Source organism: Sycon ciliatum, chromosome 10 (assembly GCF_964019385.1).
Source record: "Sycon ciliatum chromosome 10, ocSycCili1.1, whole genome shotgun sequence".
Taxonomy (NCBI): Eukaryota; Metazoa; Porifera; class Calcarea; order Leucosolenida; family Sycettidae; genus Sycon; species Sycon ciliatum.
The window spans coordinates 13,338,498-13,359,659 of NC_088652.1; the positions used below are offsets into that span (position 1 = coordinate 13,338,498).

The window sequence follows — 21,162 nt, forward strand, 5'->3', positions numbered from 1 at the left end:
TCATAGGACTAATCTACAACCGTGGAAAGTTTCAGACCTGGCTAACTGCATCGGGCTGGAATGAAGGCATTTACTTTGTGAGTACTGCTGCACAGGAGGTGTTACAGTGGACGAGCATTTCATTCGAATCTACAAGAGCGGCTAGTGTTAGTACCATGATTTGAACACACCGACCGTGGTGATCAGCTACCATTTGCACAAAGCCTATTTACCAGCTGAACAGCTCTAGGACAACTGCCTTAGGAGTGGCATGCTGCAGTGAGAGGGAGTAGCTATGTGGTGTGGAGTGTTACAAAAACGAAATCCGAGTACCTGGAGGTAACCTATCACAATATGCAACACCAGCAGTAGAATAATCATTTCCTTGTCACAGAATTTGATGGCTGGGCCTAGGCAGTGTGAAACTGCAGTTATACTTATAAAACACTAACTGCAAGAAAGAGTCCGATGTCCAATGTCATGGCTTGTCTCTCCTGAACTGATCACGGCACGTAGTTGATGCGATTCAAGAGCGGCGGTGAAGAGGGAAAACATGTTTATATAATACCTCATGTACTAGTGGCTAAAGAATTGTCCCTGACTGCAGAGCAAACATTGATGGTGTAGGCGGCGGAGTAGAGATGGGCTCAGCTGTACGGCGTAGAGTTTCCAAAGCTCAGACGGAAGAACAACTTCAGTTAAAGTGAAACACATGGAAGCGAAAGTATTCGCATCACAATGTTGGGGTCGATCAGCTTTTTAAACTGCAGCTATTCACATGTGAGTGTTGTCCAACTGCAGCCCTGAGGTATTTTCAAAGCATTTAAGTATAGTGACAAGCTAGCCAATGTTTGGACTGTTTATCTACTAGTATGCAAAGGATTTTGGTATTTTCATTTTCATCATTTTTTCGTTACAGCACTGCCATTGCATATAAGTAATGACTAATGTTGTCCTTCTTACATTGCTGCGAGATCTATCGTATTATCTACACGTACTTCGAGTAAATTAGTTCAGGTTGAAAGTGTCCTATAGGCTATAGCACTTCGTTCCTTAGACTCTGACAGTTTCCTACCACTTTTTCCTTCTCCTGTCAGTACTTGGGTTACAATACCTATTCTCCCAGTTGAAGTGTAACGCCGAACCATCTGACGCTTCTCTCGTGTTTGCAGTCTGATAATTATAGTAATGCATGCCTGTAAATAGTCTCATCTACCTGCTAGCTGCACATACATGTACACGTACCTCAATGCTAACATTCGACGCGACATGTAATGTACATGTACATGTCCAATAGCCAAGTTTCACTGCACTTTGTAAATTTTGTTTTGATACTGTAAAAGTACAGTACTTGTCGCCGTACTGTATCTACTGCTCATTCTGAGCAAAATGAGGTGCTACTTGGCCATATGCGTGTCAGTAAAAATGGATATAGGAGCAATTCTAGTTAGGTTGCCATGGTAATAACGGCCTTTTCTATTTTGATGTTTTTCACCATGTTTGGACACAATTCGGCAATCGAAACCTATGCCATCGTGTTCAGGAGGCAAAAACCTTCCAGGAATGATCATAAAATCCATGTTAGCAAACATGTGTCAAGTAAAAGTGAGAAATTTCAAATGGGCCCTAGGACTATATGTACTCTTGGTAGAACCAATGAAGACAGGATGAAGGTACAAAGCAAACTTACAATTCAAAGGTTGTGCTTTAGCTAGCCGAACTGGAGGCAAACACGCAAGAACATGCGCAAAGAGAGGCACAAACGTGCGTGCACACACACACGCGCACACACACACACGCAGGCACACACACACACAATCAAAAATGACACACACACACACGCAAATGCACGCAAACATACACACACATATATATTCTCAGTCATTACCTGATAAAATGAGCAAAATACTGAACAGTTTTTCCAAAATCCATAAAGGCATTGTACTTACCTTGATATGTGAGCCCGGAATCAGAGACATTGCCAAGGGAATCTGAAGCAACACAAAGATCAAATCACTCGATCCTTTGAGCTACACACAATATGCTCAAGCAGGCTAAGGAGATTCCCCGGACAGGCTTCCTCGACCACAACAGCAGCACCAGCAAACCAACAACAGAACGGCAACAAAACGGCAACAGAATGGCAACAAAACGGCAACAGAACGGCAACAAAACGGCAACATAGACTGCTTACCAAGAGGGGTCGATGAGTCCTGCAGCCAAAGAGGTTTAATATCAAATGCTTGCGTTTTGTCTGGTGCAAATAAGTCGATGGTGCCCTGGAAAAACCCTGTAGTGCAGTTCATAGAGCAAGTTGTGTTGCGCGAGCAGTTGGCAAGGTGCTTTATGATGGCCTCAGACTCCTGCAGGGTGAACTTGACACTACGCACGCTGACTTGAGGTTGGAATTTTGTCAGTCGCAGGAGCACATGAGCGTCATTGATTATAGCACAGTGGGAGAAGTCGAAACTGTAGCCGGGGTAATCCACGTAAAAGTCTGGACGGATGACGTTGGCCATGACAATCTGGTTATAGCGCAGTAACTGGATAGTATGAACTGGATCTAGACATATGAAAAAGGGAAAATGGTAACAGCAGTCTGCAGTGAATTCGCAATGCCGGGGTAGGCAGAATTTGTGAATATCGGCCAGGTTTCCGGCCTTTTGTTGTGCCTGTTGATTTTATTTTAATTCGCAGTGACCAACCGAGCAGATGTGCTCAATAACAAGGAAGCAAATTCGCCTTTTCCCATGGTCTAGAATGCTCCTAGGAAGGGAGTTGTAGCCATGTGTGGAATACACACACTGATAGATTGACATCTTCTTGAGAATTTTTTAGCATTAATAATATATTTTCATGATCGCCAATTTATATGAATTTTGGAGTCTCCACATACACACACACACACACACACACGTACACACACGTACACACACATACACACACACACATACACACACATACACACACACGTACATACACGTACACACATACACACACACATACACACACATATACACATACACACACCTAAATTTTCAAAAAAATGCATAGCGCGGGATTGTGACGTGCTTGCGATCGTAACCTAGGCAATGACGGCAAACACATAAGTTCCGTACTCCGGAACCTCTCTATTCAAACAAAAGAACATTGATTAGACTCACATTCATACAAAAGAACATTAAACTGAAATTCATACAAAAGAACATTCATACAAAAGAAAAATAAGGGGTCGTCCTTCGTATTTTTCGAAAAATTAAAAAATCCGTCCTCAGGCAGAAAGGGGGTGGGTGGTCAAGAGCGCTGGCGGAATTTATTTTTTTGATTTTTCGTACTTTTTTTCTTTTTCTTTTTTTCTTTCTTCAGTGATTTTGGTACACTTGTTGCACTGACATGTAGTGCACTGTAGACGTAGTGTAGGATCGCAAACACCAGTATGATATACCGGTACATGCCTCTTCATGTACATGTACATGTAGTTGTAGGACGTGCATGGCCGTCGGTAGACCTCCTACTCACTTACTTTAATTAATAGCTACTAGTACTTGACATTTTAGCTACTACAATATACATGTACATGTACATGTAGGTGCGATCAGTGAACATGGGGTCAGGAGTTCTTTTTTTTTTTAATTAATGGGAAAAAATGGGGGGGGGGGGTGGGTGGGTGTTTCAGAGACAATTTTGCACGAGGACGGATTTTTTAATTTTTCGATAATTACGGACGACCCCTAAACTGAAATTCATACAAAAGAACAGTAACAAAAGAACATTAAACTCACATTCATACAAAAGAACAGTAACAAAAGAACATTAAACTCACATTCATACAAAAGAACATTAAACTCACATTCATACAAAAGAACATTAAACTCACATTCATACAAAGGCTGCTGCAGTACAATCTCATCTACCGCTGGTTGAAAGGGGTATAACACCAAGCTGAAAGCTGGGTAGACGGTGGTCTGGTTATAGGTGACAATGCCAGCCTCACAGTCCAGCAAACAGACGGGGGGACCAACAGACGCGTTACACACTCCACTGGAATACACGTTTTTCAAAGCCAGGCTGTCCAAATGATTAAGTCGAATCTCCAAGTAACCGTCGCTGTCCAAAACACCCAAAGATTCGGCCTGGAACCTATAGCTATACTTGTAGCGGCTGGAGTCACTCAGAGTACATGAAGAATTAGCTAGGGAAATCTCCTGTAGAACTTTGGATGAGTTACTGCCTGGGTTTCTTATCTTAGAGCCCCATAGTGTCAAATTAAGGATAACCGCGTCTGTTTTGCTGATGAGCCGCATTTTTCCAGATCCCCAATCTGAGAACACACACAGACAAATGCACATACAAAATACACACACACATACACACATACACACACACACACACACACACACACACACACACACACATACAAACACACACACACACATATACACACTTGTACTTGTTGCTCACTGCCAAAACTGGTCATGTGGGTCTCCCCGGGAGAGGGGAGAGAGACTCAAAAGGAATCTTAGAAAGATGACTCAATTGGCTATTGAACCGCCCAACGGCCGACACCCCTGAAATCCCCAAAAACTCTGGGTGGACTTGAAAATGATCCCACTTATGGGCTCACCACACCTCAGTCAGTGGGTGAGGACAAGGTGCAGAAAAAGGATTCACGGCATCAGGGTGTCCGTCCTGGGATCCAACTGCAGTTACCCCTGCCCCCAGTGAATGTATACTACTTGCTACTAGTGTGGGTGGCTAAATCAGAGTGGATCTGATATAAGTTTCACTAGCACCGTTGATTACACAAGAGTTAATCTAGCCAGAAGCAGTCCATGGTTAACAAGTATGTATACTTCAAACACAAAGTATATGAACCCTGGAACCAACAAAGGTGGCAGGTACAACATTACACCTTCAAGCAGCCGAGCCTGTTGGCAACAGACCCAACACAATCAGGCATAAGTGTACCCACCAACCGAACTAGCTGGCACACACACACACACACACACACACACACACACACACACACACACACGCACACATGCACATATTTAGACGGTTTTACGTCGGCCCTAGACTACGGCTGCAATGAGTAACCGGACACAAAAATTAGCTACAGTACTCCCCCGCCAGTGCTGAGGTCGGGAGAAGTGAAGCACAATAAACAAGAAAAGGAGACAAGGGACAAGGGAAGTGCGGCATGTACAGGGCAGAAACACGATAAATAGTATTCGATTCTATATACGAGAGAGAGAGGGAGAGAAAAGGGAGGGAGGGAGGGAGAGAGAGAGAGAGAGAGAGAGAGAGAGAGAGAGAGAGAGATAGAGAGACGAAGAGAGAGAGAGAGAGAGAGAGAGAGAGAGAGAGAGAGAGAGAGAGAGAGAGAGAGAGAGAGAGAGAGAGAGAGAGAGAGAGAGAGAGAGAGAGAGAGGAGATTGGAGAGCACTGCATGTGCGAGACGATTGTTTTATGACGTGGCAACAGGGACCAAAACAAAAATGTGAGACCTCGAGACCCCATAAAAGGGTACTGTAAAACGACAAACTTTCGCGAGCGATTAACTTTCGCGACTTTCGCGAGCAGGGTCGAATCGCGAAAGTTTGACACGCGAATGTGAAATTTGTACTATTTATAGTATTACGTACTATGCGATGCGTCGATGATCGACCATTTTGCAACAGATCTGTACAGTACGACTCGTACATGCGCATGCATCACTCACTGCACTGACTGTACATTCACAGCGCTGATCGATGCTTGCACGGCCGACTATGTCCAACCAAAGCGCGCAGCTGTTGCAACGACGGGTTACGTACCAACACCAGTCACCAGTCTTGCAAGTAACAAACATTAGTTGTCGTTGGAGTACGGCGACTTGAACCACAAGAGAATAAAACGATCGACTGGAGAATGTCTCAGTGTTGTGGAGAGTGTTGTTGAACTTCTTGGAGCGTTTGGCCAGCTTGCTGTTGCGTTCTAGTAGATTTTAGTGTTGTACTGCTCGAAGAAGTCTTCTGAATTTCATCACGATGAGTATCGCAGTGGCTCAGCAGTTCGAAGAGAAAGTCTTCCGATGATCCCTCGTCGAACGTGCCATCCCTTCTCCCAGTACTAGTACTTACCTTATGGTTCTCTTTGATGCCTTGATTCCTTCTTACATTCCTTGATTCCTTCTTTCATTCTTTGGTTTCTTCTCTCATTCTTCATGCACTCTGCGCCCAGCACTCCGAGGCTTCGTAAAATAAAATTCTTTGATTTTCGGTGGAAGGTAAAAATCGCTAAAATTAATCGCCGCTAACTGGTCCAGTTTGCTAAAACGCTAAATTTAGCCAAAGCCGCGAAAGTTTGTCGTTTTACAGTATAGTATTCAGAGTCGCACACTATTCGGCGCTTATGTACTCTTCGTAGAACCAATGAAGACAGGATGAAGGTACAAAGCAAACTTACAATTCAAAGGTTGTGCTTTAGCTAGCCGAACTGGAGGCAAACACGCAAGAACATGCGCAAAGAGAGGCACAAACATGCGTGCACACACACACACGCACACACACACACGCACACACACACACACACACACACACACACACACACACAATCAAAAATGACACACACGCACACGCAAATTCACGCAAACACACACACACACACACGTATTCTCAGTCATTACCTGATAAAGTGAACAAATACACACACACACAAGCACAGGACAGAACAGGGTATTACCAACTTTGCGACGATAAGCAAAATACTGAACAGTTTTTCCAAAATCCATAAAGGCATTGTATTTACCTTGAAATGTGAGCCCGGAATCAGAGACATTGCCAAGGGAATCTGAAGCAACACAAAGATCAAATCACTCGATCCTTTGAGCTACACACAATATGCTCAAGCAGGCTAAGGAGATTCCCCGGACAGGCTTCCTCGACCATAACAGCAGCACCAGCAAACAAACAGCAACAGAGCAGCAACAGAACGGCAACAGAACGGCAACAGAACGGCAACAGAACAGCAACAAAACAGCAACAAAACAGCAACAGAACAGCAACAGAACAGCAACAGAACAGCAACAGAACAGAACAGCAACAAAACGGCAACATAGACTGCTTACCAAGAGGGGTCGATGAGTCCTGCAGCCAAAGAGGTTTAATATCAAATGCCTGCGTTTGGTCTGGTGCAAATAAGTCGATGTTGCCCTGGAAAAACCCTGTAGTGCAGTTCATAGAGCAAGTTGTGTTGCGCGAGCAGTTGGCAAGGTGCTTTATGATGGCCTCAGACTCCTGCAGGGTGAACTTGACACTACGCACGCTGACTTGAGGTTGGAATTTTGTCAGTCGCAGGAGCACATGAGCGTCATTGATTATAGCACAGTGGGAGAAGTCGAAACTGTAGCCGGGGAAATCCACGTAAAAGTCTGGACGGATGACGTTGGCCATGACACTCTGGTTATAGCGCAGTAACTGGATAGTATGAACTGGATCTAGACATATGAAAAAGGGAAAATGGTAACAGCAGTCTGCAGTGAATAGATGATATGCCAAATAACGTGCAACTAGACTTGGGAGGGCATTGCAGAGCAGTTGCACACAAAGTTCAAAGTTGTACGTCACCTGTGTCTTGTCTTCCTGCAGAGCTCAGGGCCTACCATGTACACATTGTAGTATAATGTGTATGCAACTTGTGTGCGATGCCCTCTCAAGTCTAGTTGCACGTTATTCGGCATATCATCTATTCGCAATGCCAGGGTAGGCAGAATTTGTGGATATCGGCCAGGTTTCCGGCCTTTTGTTGTGCCTGTTGATTTTATTTTAATTCACAGTGATCAACCGAGCAGAGGTGCTCAATAACAAGGAAGCGAATTTGCCTTTTCCTATGGTCTAGAATGGTCCTAGGAAGGGAGTTGTAGCTAGGTGTGAAATACGCACACTAATCGATTGACATCTTCTTGAGAATTTTTTAGCATTTCATGATCGCCAAATTAAATGAATTTTGGAGTCTCCTATCAGCTTTTCACACTGGCGTCCGCTTTTCCCAAAAAAAGTCGTCGCAGTTACACGGATGGCTTTGCCAAACCATGGCCTTGAGAATAAGTCCGCGGCCATTCCATTTTCGTCACATGGTGCGGAGAGTAAATGCATTGAAGCTCCAAAGAAACTACAGTGCGTATCGGTTATAGCGTGGTCGTGAAAAAGAATATACCGCCTACAAGAATGAACTCCCATGTTTCCATAATCATAACATGGGTTTCAAGTGCACTTTTATTCTTACAAGCAATTTTATCGCATAGTAGAATATATCGGTCCTAAGAATGGACTTTGTGTAGCAAAACATACCAGATTAGTACAAAGTAGTAATAACATCCGTCCAATGCAGTTCCGATCTGACTCGCGTTGCGTAGTAGTGCTGCAGGTTCAACTGTTGTGGTCATGTAAATCATGTTGGATAGCCACATGGTAAGCCTATGGGACTATGACCGGCCGCATGCACAGTAGCACTACGTTGCACGTAGATCTACGATGCTCTTCCTGCCCCTGCCCACATACATATGTCACACTTGATGTATCGTGTGTAAAAAATATTGGAAATAAGAATCGAAAGTCGTTTTTCAACACTCACGCTATAACCGATACCTACTGTATTTTTAAAATCACGAAACGAAATGGGACGTATGCCGCGCTTCAACATTTACCAAACTTTCGACATCTCCTCTCTCGATCTCCTCCATATCGCGAGGAAGAACAGGTCCTGGTTGTTGTAAGCCAGACGTACGGGAGTGAGTTGGTCATTTCAATTTTTCATGCATTCGCACAGAATACTTCTTCGAGTTCACAGTGAGTTTTTTCCAGGCAGCTCATACGGCTAACCCATTCAGCGCTACTGGGCCTTGCCTATGGTACTCTGCATATAGATCCTAAAACAGGGCCAATAGCAAGTTCTAAAACTTCAGGGTTCTGGCAACTGGGGTCCTCGATTTTGTTTGGAAATGTTGACCAAGACTATCAACCACAGGGTGACAGAATCGATACAGTCCCCAAAAGAATAAAGAGGAGTGTGATGGCGAAGCCAAGTGAAGTGGATCAGGTCAAAAGGGACGGAGGAGAATTGGAGTCGGCAGATGAATCGGATGATGGAATGGATGATGGAACCGATAATGATAAATGCGGAGAGTCGAGCAGCGTAGGAGAGAGTGGACGTGAGATGGATGGTGAGAGTCGTATTCCTGTATTTTGGTTTTGCAGCAGGAAATCTTCTGTGTACAATAATCTTGTAACAAGTCCTCATGGTTTCAATTCGTTTAAATTCTTTATTCTCACGATTGCACTATCGTCAATTGGAGATAAGTTTACGAGAAGGTGAGATGCTGTGGGTGGGCCTGTGGGTTATGGAGTTGGAAAGTAATTTACGTCATTTTGAATTTGACAAGTATGGGAGAGGGTGAGCGCTGCAGGAGCAGATTGAGTTAATCAGCAGTGAGTAGATTTCTTGTTTTACTGTATTGTGCCGTGATTGTCATGGTTACGGACTAACGTTAAATGTGTTGGAAGCTATTTATCAACGTCTTTACCAGCCTAGTTTGTGCGTACAAAGGGATAGTATTATCACGTTGAAATTATTCAAGTAACATGTCATGTTTGGTGTGGCCAAGCTGGCCAAGCTTGGCCGTCATTGGCTGCAGGTACTTACCTGGTGTTGGCTTTTTCTCCAGCGGGTATCTAGAAACACCTGGGGAAAGAAAGCAGAGAGTTTGAAAAGAAAACATGGGACAGAGAGAAAGAGAGAGAGAGAGAGAGAGAGTGAGAGAGAGTGAGAGAGAGAGAGAGAGAGAGAGAGAGTGAGTAAGTGAGAAAGAGAGAGAGAGTTAGGGAGAGAGAGAGAGAGAGAGAGAGAGAGAGAGAGAGAGAGAGAGAGACAGAGAGAGAGAGAGTAAGTTACATTTATAAAGACAGGTAAGTCTAACAAATGAGGACTGAGACCTCTACAACAGGGTTTTTACGCCTGAAAGCAGGTGCATGATTTAACAAGCAGGTTGTCAGTCTAGATTTTATGCGCAGAATTTTGGTAATGAGATGAAAAGCAGAAATAATAAGAAATAATAAGAAAAGATGAAATGAAAGCCTGCTCACAACCCCGCCCAGCCTTGCGAACTGGGTATGGTGGATTAAGAACCCGGTTCAACGCTCGAGCAAGCGCTCTCAACTCAAGGTGTTCACAGCAACTGATAGGAACTCACATGGGGAAATTATAGAAAAGAAATAATAAGATAAAGAGAATACATTTCATCGCACCTCAATAAACGGAGCCCCACATACAGTACCTCAGAAAAGTGGATCTTCCGACCAGTGTTTTTGGTGACGTCGGAACCAGATGATGTAGCTGCTTCGCAGAGAAGTCTTACTGCACAAATTACAAATAAATTTTATTCTTCGATTAGAAAACCCAAGCGCTTTCAGAGCCCTCCGAAGAGAGTCCGGGATGAAACCACGCACACCTACCTCAACCGAAAAAGAAACGACCTGCCACCCATTTGCTCGGCATTGATCGGCCAGATCCGCATACCGCCTGTCCTTCCGTGAGTTACTGACACTGAACCTGTCCTCAGCACAAACTGTCAACTCCATCCAGAATGCAATCCTACGACTCGTAGAGTACAGAACTATATCTGGTCTTAGGGTGGTAAGTGCAACACAGCTAGGGAAAGAAATCTTTGCACTAACTGAGTCAACAAGAAGTTTCCAGTCCGAGGCCGCTGACAGGAGATCAGTCGTAACCAACTTTCGTCTGGGCTGAACGCGAACGGGCTTCTCTCCCGCCTTGCAAAACGAGATGAAGTCAAGCTCATTTGAATTTTCGGTTTGTACGGTGTTTGCAGCAGTGCGGATTTGAATCTCCTCACGCATGTTCCTGACGATGACCCCGAGTACGTTGTCGTGCCTCCAGGTGTAACGTCCCTGGTCCAGCGCTACGCGACAAGCACCAAGCACGTGGCGCGTAGTACAGGCCCAGGCACGGCACAAACTACAGTACGGATCCACTGCGGTGTTTCCCCAACGGCGTAGGTTCGTCGGAGAAGGTAGCACGTCGAGGGTTGATGCGAGAAGAAATTTCAAATCCTTTCCAGTACCACCGTACAAAAGTGATTTCCACGAGAGGTCCTGCCACATCACCGATGTCCACTCCAACCAATTGCCTTGCACCTGAAGAGTTTTCAGCCTCAAAATCTGCTCCTGCGCGTTGATCTCCTGAAATGTTTGAAGGAAATCCTTCCTCGGGGGTTTGGAATGCTGCTTCGGAGCACGAGCACCCAACCCTGCACGATGACTTGAAGATGACGGTGGACGGAGAGTCCCTGAACCTACTGATGCCTCTGCACACTCCAGCTCTATTGTCGCCGCATATCGCTTTGTCAGCTTCGCATCCTTACTCCGACGCAGAGTGTACAGCGCCCTCATGCGCGCGTCCCCACTCGATCGAAGAATGTGCCATTTGATGGACTGGCACTTTTTCCACACCGTAGGAAGGCAGTGGAGGCGTAAGCCAAAGCGTTTGCGACTGCCAATAAAAAGAATGGCAGAGTTTGCGCATCGAGGTAGGCCTGACCATTTCTTCAGAAATGGTAAACACATAAAGTGCAGTTCACGTACAAAACCTTGTGTGAGTTCAAGAACCTGGAAAGACCAAGAAAGCCTGGGCACTACAGGATGGTGGTAAAGCCATAGCTTGTGGTGGTCTTGAAGCCAAGAGCCATCTACTTTTTGCATGAGAGATACAGTGAGTTGACGGGATGTCTTCCCCGCTGGGTCTGCTCAGAGCAATCAGCATGCAGCCTTCGCCCCAGGAACTTGAACTCTTTGGTGTCTTCGGTGTCAATGAAAGCGATCTTCCTCCCTGACATCGTCAGGCAGGGATCGTAAGGTTTGTACCGGCCATCTACAAGCTTTGCTGCACTGCTTTTGCATTTGTGCGGCGCCGCCTGCATACATTGGGTCCACAAGAGAAAGTCCTCGTGACCGCAATGAGTTTTTGACAACCTGCACTAGATTTGCTATAGAGGCCTAAGTCATCAGCAAAAGCTGTTTGGGACACTTGGAAGGGGCAGATTTACAATCATAGGAGAGGAGAGAGAGTTAGAGACAGAAGGAGAGAGAGAGAGAGAGAGAGAAGAGAGGGGGAGAGAGAGAGAGAGAGAGAGAGAGAGAGAGAGAGAGAGAGAGAGAGAGAGAGAGAGAGAGAGAGAGAGAGAGAGAGGGAGAGAGAGAGAGAGAGAGAGAGAGAGAGAGAGAGACAGAGAGAGACAGAGAGAGAGAGGAGAGAGAGAGAGAGAGAGAGAGAGAGAGAGAGAGAGAGAGAGAGAGAGAGAGAGAGAGAGAGAGAGAGAGAGAGAGAGAGAGAGAGAGAGAGAGAGAGAGAGAGAGAGAGAGAGAGAGAGAGAGAGAGAGAGAGAGAGAGAGAGAGAGAGAGAGAGAGAGAGAGAGAGAGAGAGAGAGAGAGAGAGAGAGAGAGAGAGAGAGAGAGAGAGAGAGAGAGAGAGACAGAGACACAGAAAGAGAAACAGAGAGACAGAGAGAGAGAGACAGAGAGAGAGAGAGACAGAGAGAGGGAGACAGAGAGAGAGACACAGAGAGAGAGACAGAGAGAGACAGAGAGAGAGACAGAGAGAGACAGAGAGAGAGAGAGAAAGACAGAGAGAGACAGAGAGAGACAGAGAGAGAGACAGAGAGAGAGAGATATATATAGAGAGAGAGATAGAGAGATAGAGGCACTATTTGAGGAAAATTCTGCATTCCCCAGGAAACGGGACGATTCTGTACTGCCATAGCTGCAGTACCAGAAGATCTGCTACTAGTACTCCTTCCATAAATAGTCCCTGAAAATCCTCTATTGAGTCTTGAAAATGCATAAAATGTGATGTATATCATGACCATCAGCCAATCATTATCAGAGAAGTCATGCACTACGTAAATTTGCCTATGTAAAGTTGACCAACTGTACTTACAATTATGGCGAAAACACTTGAGTGTCACACTCTTGAAAAAAGGGTTATACCCACACCTTTCTAAGTACAATTCCTGACCTTTGTAGCACCATACTGTTCAGCAGGGAAACAAACAACGAAAAATGCATGCACACATGCACAACCATGCAAACGAACGCACGCACACATGCAGCACAATGCAAACGAACACACGCACACATGCACAACCATGCAAACGAACACACGCACACATGCACAACCATGCAAACGAACACACGCACACATGCACAACCATGCAAACGAACACACGCACACATGCACAACCATGCAAACGAACACACGCACACATGCACAACCATGCAAACGAACACACGCACACATGCACAACCATGCAAACGAACACACGCACACATGCAGAACATCAAAGTGATCACCAACAGTCACGCACACACAGACGTTTTTCAATCCCTGTCACTGTGGACAATGATCAATATGAGTAGCTTGATTGGCTGTGACCTTCCCTTTCAACATTCCACTATTACAGTCATTGGAAGCCTGAGCCTACGATATGTTGTACATGTGGTCGCGCTTGTAGCTCTTTGTCGTACATGTGGCTGCGCTTGCGTCTCTTTTGTCGTACACGTGGCTGCGTATGTGTCTCTGTGTCGTACATGCTGCTGACCCGTAGTACACGCCGCTGCGCTGTCTTGGAATGCTTTGTACATGCTGCTGCACCGTCTTCTGTCCCCTCCGTATGCATTAGTTCTCATCTCGTCCCCGTTGCATACTTTTCTTTCTCGTTCTAGTTTTCGCGCCACCGCGGCCCCGACTACCGTCTATTTCGCCATGACGGGGTCGGAGTGCTCTCTCCCGGTTGCTCCGTTGCGGGGCTCCCGACTGGTGTTAACCCTCCTGGCCTACTCGTCATGCGTTCAACAGTCGTGACCCCACTTCTTTTGTGTTTTTATTGTCGCCTATTTATGTTGTTTCACATTTCATTTCCCCGGTCTTTCTGTCTTCTTCTCCGGTCTGTCTTCTTTTGTTTTTCTATATATACACTTACATCCACAGGAGTGGATGTCTTTTTTTCGGTTGGGGATAGTGTTGTACATGTGGTGGCGCTTGTAGCTCTTTGTCGTACATGTGGCTGCGCTTGTGTCTCTTTTGTCGTTCACGTGGCTGCGTATGTGACTCTGTGTCGTACATGCTGCTGACCCGTAGTACACGCCGCTGCGCTGTCTTGGAATGCTTTGTACATGCCGCTGCACCGTCTTCTGTCCCCTTCGTATGCATTATTTCTCATCTCGTCCCCGTTGCATACACATTTTCTCGTCTTGTCTTCGTTGTATTTGTCTGGTTGCCGTCTTGTGTCCGTCGTATTTCCCCGTCGTTCGTCTTTGTCTCCCGTCCTGTTCAGGCCTTGTTGTACTTTGCACAGGCACCTCTTTCGTATCCCTCACCCCGCTTTTTCCCCTCTTTTCTCCACGTCCCCATAATATATTCTCTTGTCCGTTTTGTTGGAGCGCAGTTCTCCAGTCGCCTTGTGAAATCAAGTTAGAGAAAACGCTCTCTCCCAATTTGCACGAGTCTTTTGTTGTTGTGTGGAGTGGCGAGGAGAGCAACAGTTCGTCCAATTAAATTGACGACAGATATGCAATGGCAAATTCCGCCACAAACCTAAAGGCGTGCCGTGGAAATTAGGTTGCATAATGCGGAGATGTTGAGCTGGTGGCAATGTCCTACACTGCTCCTATGCGCGAGATCACTGCCACATTTCTACATTCAACTAGCGGCTCACAAACGGCAAACAGAGAGAGAGGCCCCACAGTTGCACCTGCAACCACCTCTATCATGCAGTATGCTGTTCTCGAGGTTCGTGGTTTCTTGTAAAAATAAAAAGAGGGCTGGGCTTCTGCGAGAAATAATGCTGGTCGTGAGGCGATAGGAATGATAAGATTTCTAAATGTCACCGTTGGCGCCAAGACGCTATCATTTTTTGGTTCAGGCTCACCTCCACGTGCAACAGGAGTTCTTCGTCAGACCTACAGAGTCCTAGCAGAATGCACGGTTGCTCACAAGGTGAAATGGCCAAGGATCTGCTAAAACCACCCTTTGGTGCTATTTTGCCGAAAATGAGTTTTTGGCGGGAAGTTGGTCCCTGGCCATTGCCCAAACATATGGTGAAGTATTAGGCTCAAATTGTATATATTCATTGAAATATGACCCATCTTATGCAAGCTTTTGGTGCATAAAAATGCCGAAAATAATTGATATTCACACTATAATTCGCATCGGAGGCTTCATACACCTGTCATACACCTGTCTATGTACAGAGAAAAACTATTTTGCACAGTTATCCAGTATTCTACTATGTATGTTCCGAACAAATAATTAGGACATTGGCTCTGCTTGGTCTGGTGCTGGGCAGGTGATATCTCTGCTCTCTGCGTGGCAGTGCTGACGAATCTGTTGGTGCAAGTACTTTGCACGTTGCCGTGAGATTCCAGCCGTCTCGAGCGTCACTGGCAGATGATCAGATGCCAGGCAGTAGTGACTTTTTATAAAGGTCACGGGCCGCGTTAGCTTCATCAATATGAGCTTTGAGTGCGTCAGTGTGCTTAATTAAGCGAGTTTCTGCTGTTCTTGCCCTTACGATCTGAGACTGCAGATCGGAACATACACTGCACACATCTTCTTTTGATTATTATCACATCACTGCATTTGCTGCTCCATATTTTCAGGAATGTTGTGTATGCTGCTGTTCCTCCAGCCTTGATATATTCAGTATGCACATGCTTCTTGGTAGTAGCACATGGCACTGGCAGGTAAGTAATTGGAGCGGGCCTCTGGGCCTGGCAGCAGGCTGGGGAAGTCCACTGATGTCACCATAGTTGCAGGCAAGGCATTCCAGGCAGGGCAAAGTACCCTCATGTGCGTGCTGAGGGGGAGCGACAGCATGCTCATACTCATAGTAGAGTCATACTCATAGACATCCCGCCTTGTTTTAGCTTCCACTCCTTTACATAATGTGCGTACATGAAAACAGTCTGGCACACTTCGTCACCATCCACTTCATAGCGATAAGTGGACCGGACCTTTCTCCGCGCTGCATCCGTTGTGCGATGCTTCCATAGTGAGAAGCAACTGCACCGCGTCGTCTCAACACATCGAGCTTTCCAGCGACGTAACAGTACAGCTCCTGGTTCGTCGTTGCGAGCGCTGTGTTGCGTGCAGTGAGTAGAGTATCCCGTGACACGTTCTTGAAACAGTTGACATCGGCACAACTGCAGCCCTTGTCCACTCGCGCCTGTGCCTCTTCAACAGTGCTGGGCGGTGCCTGGGCACGGAATTTCTTAGGTTGGCCCTGTCCTCTGGCGGCTAGGGCTTGTGCTGGCTGGAGCGCTGGCGCCTCGTCCAAATTCTCCTCCGCATCGATCGCAAGCGCGATCGGCAGGGTCACGAGCGGAGAGGCGTCGGTCGATTCGTCAATGCTCTGGTCGTCAGAATCTTGATCTGACCACACGAAGAAAGATCTATCGTCATTTGGCAGTGCTGACGACCCCGCTGCCGAGAATCCGACAACAATTTGTGCGAACAAGCGCCTTCGTTCTCCTTCCGCCATGACTGTCACCTGCGATGATGAGAAAATCGAGACGTACTGACGTTTTCATCATTTTCTCCGAAAAATTACACAGCACCGAAGGGTGGTTTTAGCAGATTGCGGGCCAAATAATAATAATGTGCACGGCAAAGCAATTTTGTGAGCAGCACCATTGTCACTCTGCTCCTCTTGATCTCTATGTCCACGTCCAGAACAATGTGAGAATAATTTGTGAAACTCTTCCTGTTCGCATCGAAGACTGCAAGCGATTGAACATAAACCTAGACGATCGGTGATTGTCCCTGCATTGAATGTCGTTCCAACAGTAGCAGCATGTGAAAAATCACCATCCTACGTAGTCCGTTTAAACACCTCTGCTCTTCGTCAACTTCCGTAGGCTAGTCTTTTTGCCAGGGTGTTACAGATTTTCCAGAGCCGTCCAAAACACCAGCTGCTACGCCTGGTCCTCAGGGGCTTTTAGTACTCCTTGCTTGGCCTTATGAGTGTTGCTGCTGCTGTTGTTGTTGAAATCTTTTATTCTCACGATGGCCTGTGGCCAATAAGAGAAAAATAATTACAGGCACGGGGATCAGATACAGAGAGATCAAAGTTTAGCTGCTTGCTGAGGCAGTAGCGGTGGCAATAGGGAGTTTATCACATAGGCTGGGCGCAATGGAGCTATAGATGTGCTGAGCAATGTGAGCAAGTACATACAGAAGAGATGACAATGGTAGGATGTTTGCTTTGAAATCTCGTCTGGGGTTGATATGCCGGAGGCTGAGTGGAATGCTATTAAAAAGAGATCAAGAGAAGCATAGATGGGGGAGTCCCTTAGCCGGTTTGTACGTGTTGTGGGTAGCTCAAAGGTACGGGGGAACCTGAGCGTGCGAATGGGTTGTATTCGGGGTAGGTGAATTGCAAGAAGGTGTGGTGGTGCATATCTATGATGCAGGCTATGTGCAAGAAGGATATGGGAGAGGGTACGGCGGCTGCTGAGTGATGGCCATTTGAGTCGGTGCAGCAGCACGGAGTGGGTTCTGTGTTCAAAGAGGGGGAGATGCAAACAGAGGCGAGCGGCGCGCCGTTGGATGCGCTCAAGTCGGTCGTTCAGGGTTGCGGGGAGGGGTGAGAGGACAGTGCAAGCATACTCAAGAATAGGGCGGATGTAGGTTAGATAGATGGAGGAGAGAGCAGAAGTGTTTAGGGAATTGCGTAGTCGCAGGAGAAGGAACATCTTCCTGGTCGCTTCAGTGATGATGTAGTCAACATGCGAGTTCCAGCATAGATTCTGCTGTATGAGGAGGCCAAGGTGGTGATGCCTTGAGGCCACAGTGAGGTTGGTATCGTTGAGTTTGATTGATGGTGGTCTGGGAGGTGGCCGGTTGGTGTGGTGAAAGTGGATGACAGTGGTCTTACTTTCGTTGACCAGGAGATGCCAATCCTTCAGCCACTGTGTCGCGGTTGTCACAGCTGACTGGAGGTGCTCTTCTGTGGCTAGAAATTTCTCGTGAGCGGCAATGATGGCAGTGTCGTCGGCAAACTGGCTGCACTCAGTGTTGGCATTTATGCAGGCGGTTGGCAGATCGACTGTGTAGGCCGTGAACAAAAGCGGCCCCAAGACAGAGCCTTGGGGGACCCCGCTGGAATGTTCAGCCAGGTTGATTTGCTGCTCTCCACTTGCACACGTTGTCGTCTGTTGGTGAAATAAGAGGCAAGCCACTGGAGGCATTTGCCATCGAGTCCGAGGTGGGCCAATTTTGCAAGCAGTCCTTGGTGCCACACCCGGTCAAACGCCTTAGATAGGTCGAAGAAGCAAGCAATTATTGTTTGACCGGCGTCTCTTTTCTCGGTGATCTGATGGATTAATTAGCCGAGATAGCTGCTGTGTGGTGCCATCGTTTGGCCGAAAGCCTGATTGGCCGTTGGGGAAGTGAGGTTGGATGTGCTTCGAGATGCGGTCAGCAACTATCCTCTCTTGTACTTTCGACGTCACGCTGAGTAGCGATATCGGTCGATAGTTGGAGGGCTCGGTTTTGCTGCCCTTCGTGTGGATGGGGGTGACTGTTGCGCCCCTCCACTCTTGCGGGATAGTGCAACGTTCGAAGGAGATGTTAAAAAGGGTTGCTATAGACGGCGCAAGTGAACTGGCTGCCTCTTTCAGTAGGCGGGTCGGTATGCCATCACAGCCCGGCCTCTTTGACGGGTCCAGGTTAGACAGTAACTTTGAGACCTCTTGGGCTGTTTTTTCAAGTGTAGTGAGGCCAGGTATATTGCGTGTGGGGGAATGAATGGAGGGGAGTTCTTCGTGGCACCCTGTGACTGACGGTTGGCTCTGCGAGATGAAGAAAGCGTTCAGGGCGGTTGCTTTTTCAGCGGGGGTTGAGAGAGTCTGGCCCTGGGAGAGCATGTCTGGCAGAGTAGGTCATTGTGAGGACTGGAGGCCGCGCATCAGTTTGTATAAGATTGGTTGTTGTTTGAATTCTTTATTCTCACGATGGCACCATCGCCAATAAGAGATAGATTTATGAGAAGGTGAGACTGTGGGTTAAACAGTTGGAAAGTGATTTACATCACTTTGAACTTTACAAGTATGGGAGCGGGTGAGCGCTGCAGGAGCAGATTGAGTTAATCAGCAGTGAGCAGGTTTCTTGTTTGAAAGCAGGTCGGGAGAAGATGTCACGAATGCTAGCAGGGAGGGCATTGTAGTATTCTAGGGACTTGTACAGTGGGCAGTCTTTACAGCGATCGGTTCTGGAGGGTGGGAGGTGCCAAGTGCGTGCGTGTCGAAGGCTGTACTGGGCCGTAACTTGAGCGGGGGTGTTGAGCAAGCATATGTGTTGTGGGGCATATTGGTATTTTATGGAGTGAGCAAGAAGGGTGAGCTTCACTTTGCGGCGAGAGAACATTGTCGGCCATTTGAGCCGATGGAGCAGTGTTGAATGATTCAGAGGAGTGTAGAGGGGGAGACGGAGGCAGATTCTGGCCGCCTTGCGCTGGATTCGCTCAAGACGGTCAAGGGCTGCGATTGAGAGCGGGGTGACAGCAATGCATGCATATTCAATTATAGGCAGGATATATGTTTTGTAAATGAGAGAGAGAGTGATTTAGTGTGTAGAGTTGATTTGAGCCTAAAGAGAATATTAAGAGATTTTACGGCTTTCTTCAGCACAAAGTCAAGGTGGGCTGACCATCTTAGGTCGTGCGTTGTTGTTGTTGTTGTAGACTCTTATTTTTACTTCACCAATTGCACAGACATGATTGCCTTCTTACCCGCCCATAGGTCCGGTTCTCACAGAAAGATGAAGGAAATTATATGAAAGGAAAAGGACATAAGGATACGAGTTAAGAGTAACTCTCCATCACTGTAACTGGATACTATATACAGTCAGAAAGTGCAATAACTAGGCACACAACTGTTTAGAGTACTGAGACATTCGACGTCCTGACACCTAGCTTCAACACATCTCCGTAGCGCTAACCAACAGCCTTCCAACTTGGAAGGTTCAAGGTTATGGAAAGACCAAAGAGGGGACTCGTATCCTTATGTCCTTTTCCTTTCTACATTTATTTAAGGCTCAACATCCGAGTTTGAAATTATATGAGGAAATGTATAGAGATAAATACATGCAAGCGGTCTAATTACTATTATAGAAATGTTTGTTATGACATTGTGTGTATGCTGACACTCAATTTGTGTGAATTATTTTAATTGTGATAACAAATAATATGCAGTGGAAGCATTTCATGAAAAGATATGTGTGAACATTGGCAGACTTTGTTGGATGGGCACAATTTGTAGCAGTCCAGGGAACATGAAGTACAGCGAGAGGTGTTTGACTGTTGGCATAGAGTTTACAAGTTAAGTAGGTCAATATCAGATAGGGCTCTCTTGAATTGATCGGCAGCAGTTATCGATCTTACATCAGCCGAGAGGGCGTTCCATGCAATACTGCCGTGAGACATCATACTCGAGCGACCAGCAGGCCCGCGAAGGAAAGAGACTTGGAGTAAGTTGGAGACTTGGCCCCCTAGTGATGCGCTGATCGTTTAGCACGGTGTTTGGAACAGTCATTGTAAAGAGTTGCTGTAGGAGTGGGCTACAATATCCATTGATACAGCGGTGTACAAAAATTAGAACTTTCTGAGTGTATGTGTGTGCCAGGCTGACAATACTAAGAAGTGCCAGAAGCGGTACGGTGGGGGTGAGAAAGCGCTGTTGCAAGGTTGCACGAATGCCGGCTTTGAAACTCTTCTCCAGACGTCCAAGCAACTGGGCAGAAAGCCCAGGAACAAAGCTATTCGAACCATAGCATAGCTGAGAGAGGACCATGCTAAGGAACCAAGTGCGTCTTGCGTCTTGCGCGCAAACTGAGTCCTTGACCATACCTCCAGAGCAGGCCAATGGTCCTAGCAGTATTGCGGCTCAGATGTGCAATGTGGGGCTTCCAGGACAGCTCCTCATCGAGTATTACCCTGAGATACTTAGCCGAAGGTGTGACAGCAAGTTTGTCAGCATGGCAGAACACCTCAGGCTGTGTGTCATCTGTGCCACGGGGCTTTATGAAGAGAATCTGAGTTTTGAGTGAGCTCCAGGAAACTTACTACTGCGAAA

General features: G+C 46.5%; 1 protein-coding gene across 1 annotated transcript in view; it reads right to left on the minus strand.

Moving 5' to 3' along the window:
- Positions 1-562: 562 nt before the first annotated feature.
- The window catches only part of LOC135826665 (uncharacterized), a 46,189-nt gene continuing 25,589 nt past the window's right edge, over positions 563-21,162 (minus strand). The window contains exons 5-14 of the mRNA XM_065339265.1: positions 12,971-13,063; positions 9,661-9,699; positions 7,088-7,456; positions 6,769-6,810; positions 6,427-6,456; positions 3,857-4,300; positions 2,174-2,542; positions 1,929-1,970; positions 1,670-1,699; positions 563-630 (exon numbers count right to left, since the gene is read on the minus strand). Of these exons, the coding sequence (XP_065195337.1) occupies positions 563-630; positions 1,670-1,699; positions 1,929-1,970; positions 2,174-2,542; positions 3,857-4,300; positions 6,427-6,456; positions 6,769-6,810; positions 7,088-7,456; positions 9,661-9,699; positions 12,971-13,063 (1,526 nt within the window). The remainder of the gene's footprint in view (positions 631-1,669; positions 1,700-1,928; positions 1,971-2,173; positions 2,543-3,856; positions 4,301-6,426; positions 6,457-6,768; positions 6,811-7,087; positions 7,457-9,660; positions 9,700-12,970; positions 13,064-21,162) is intronic.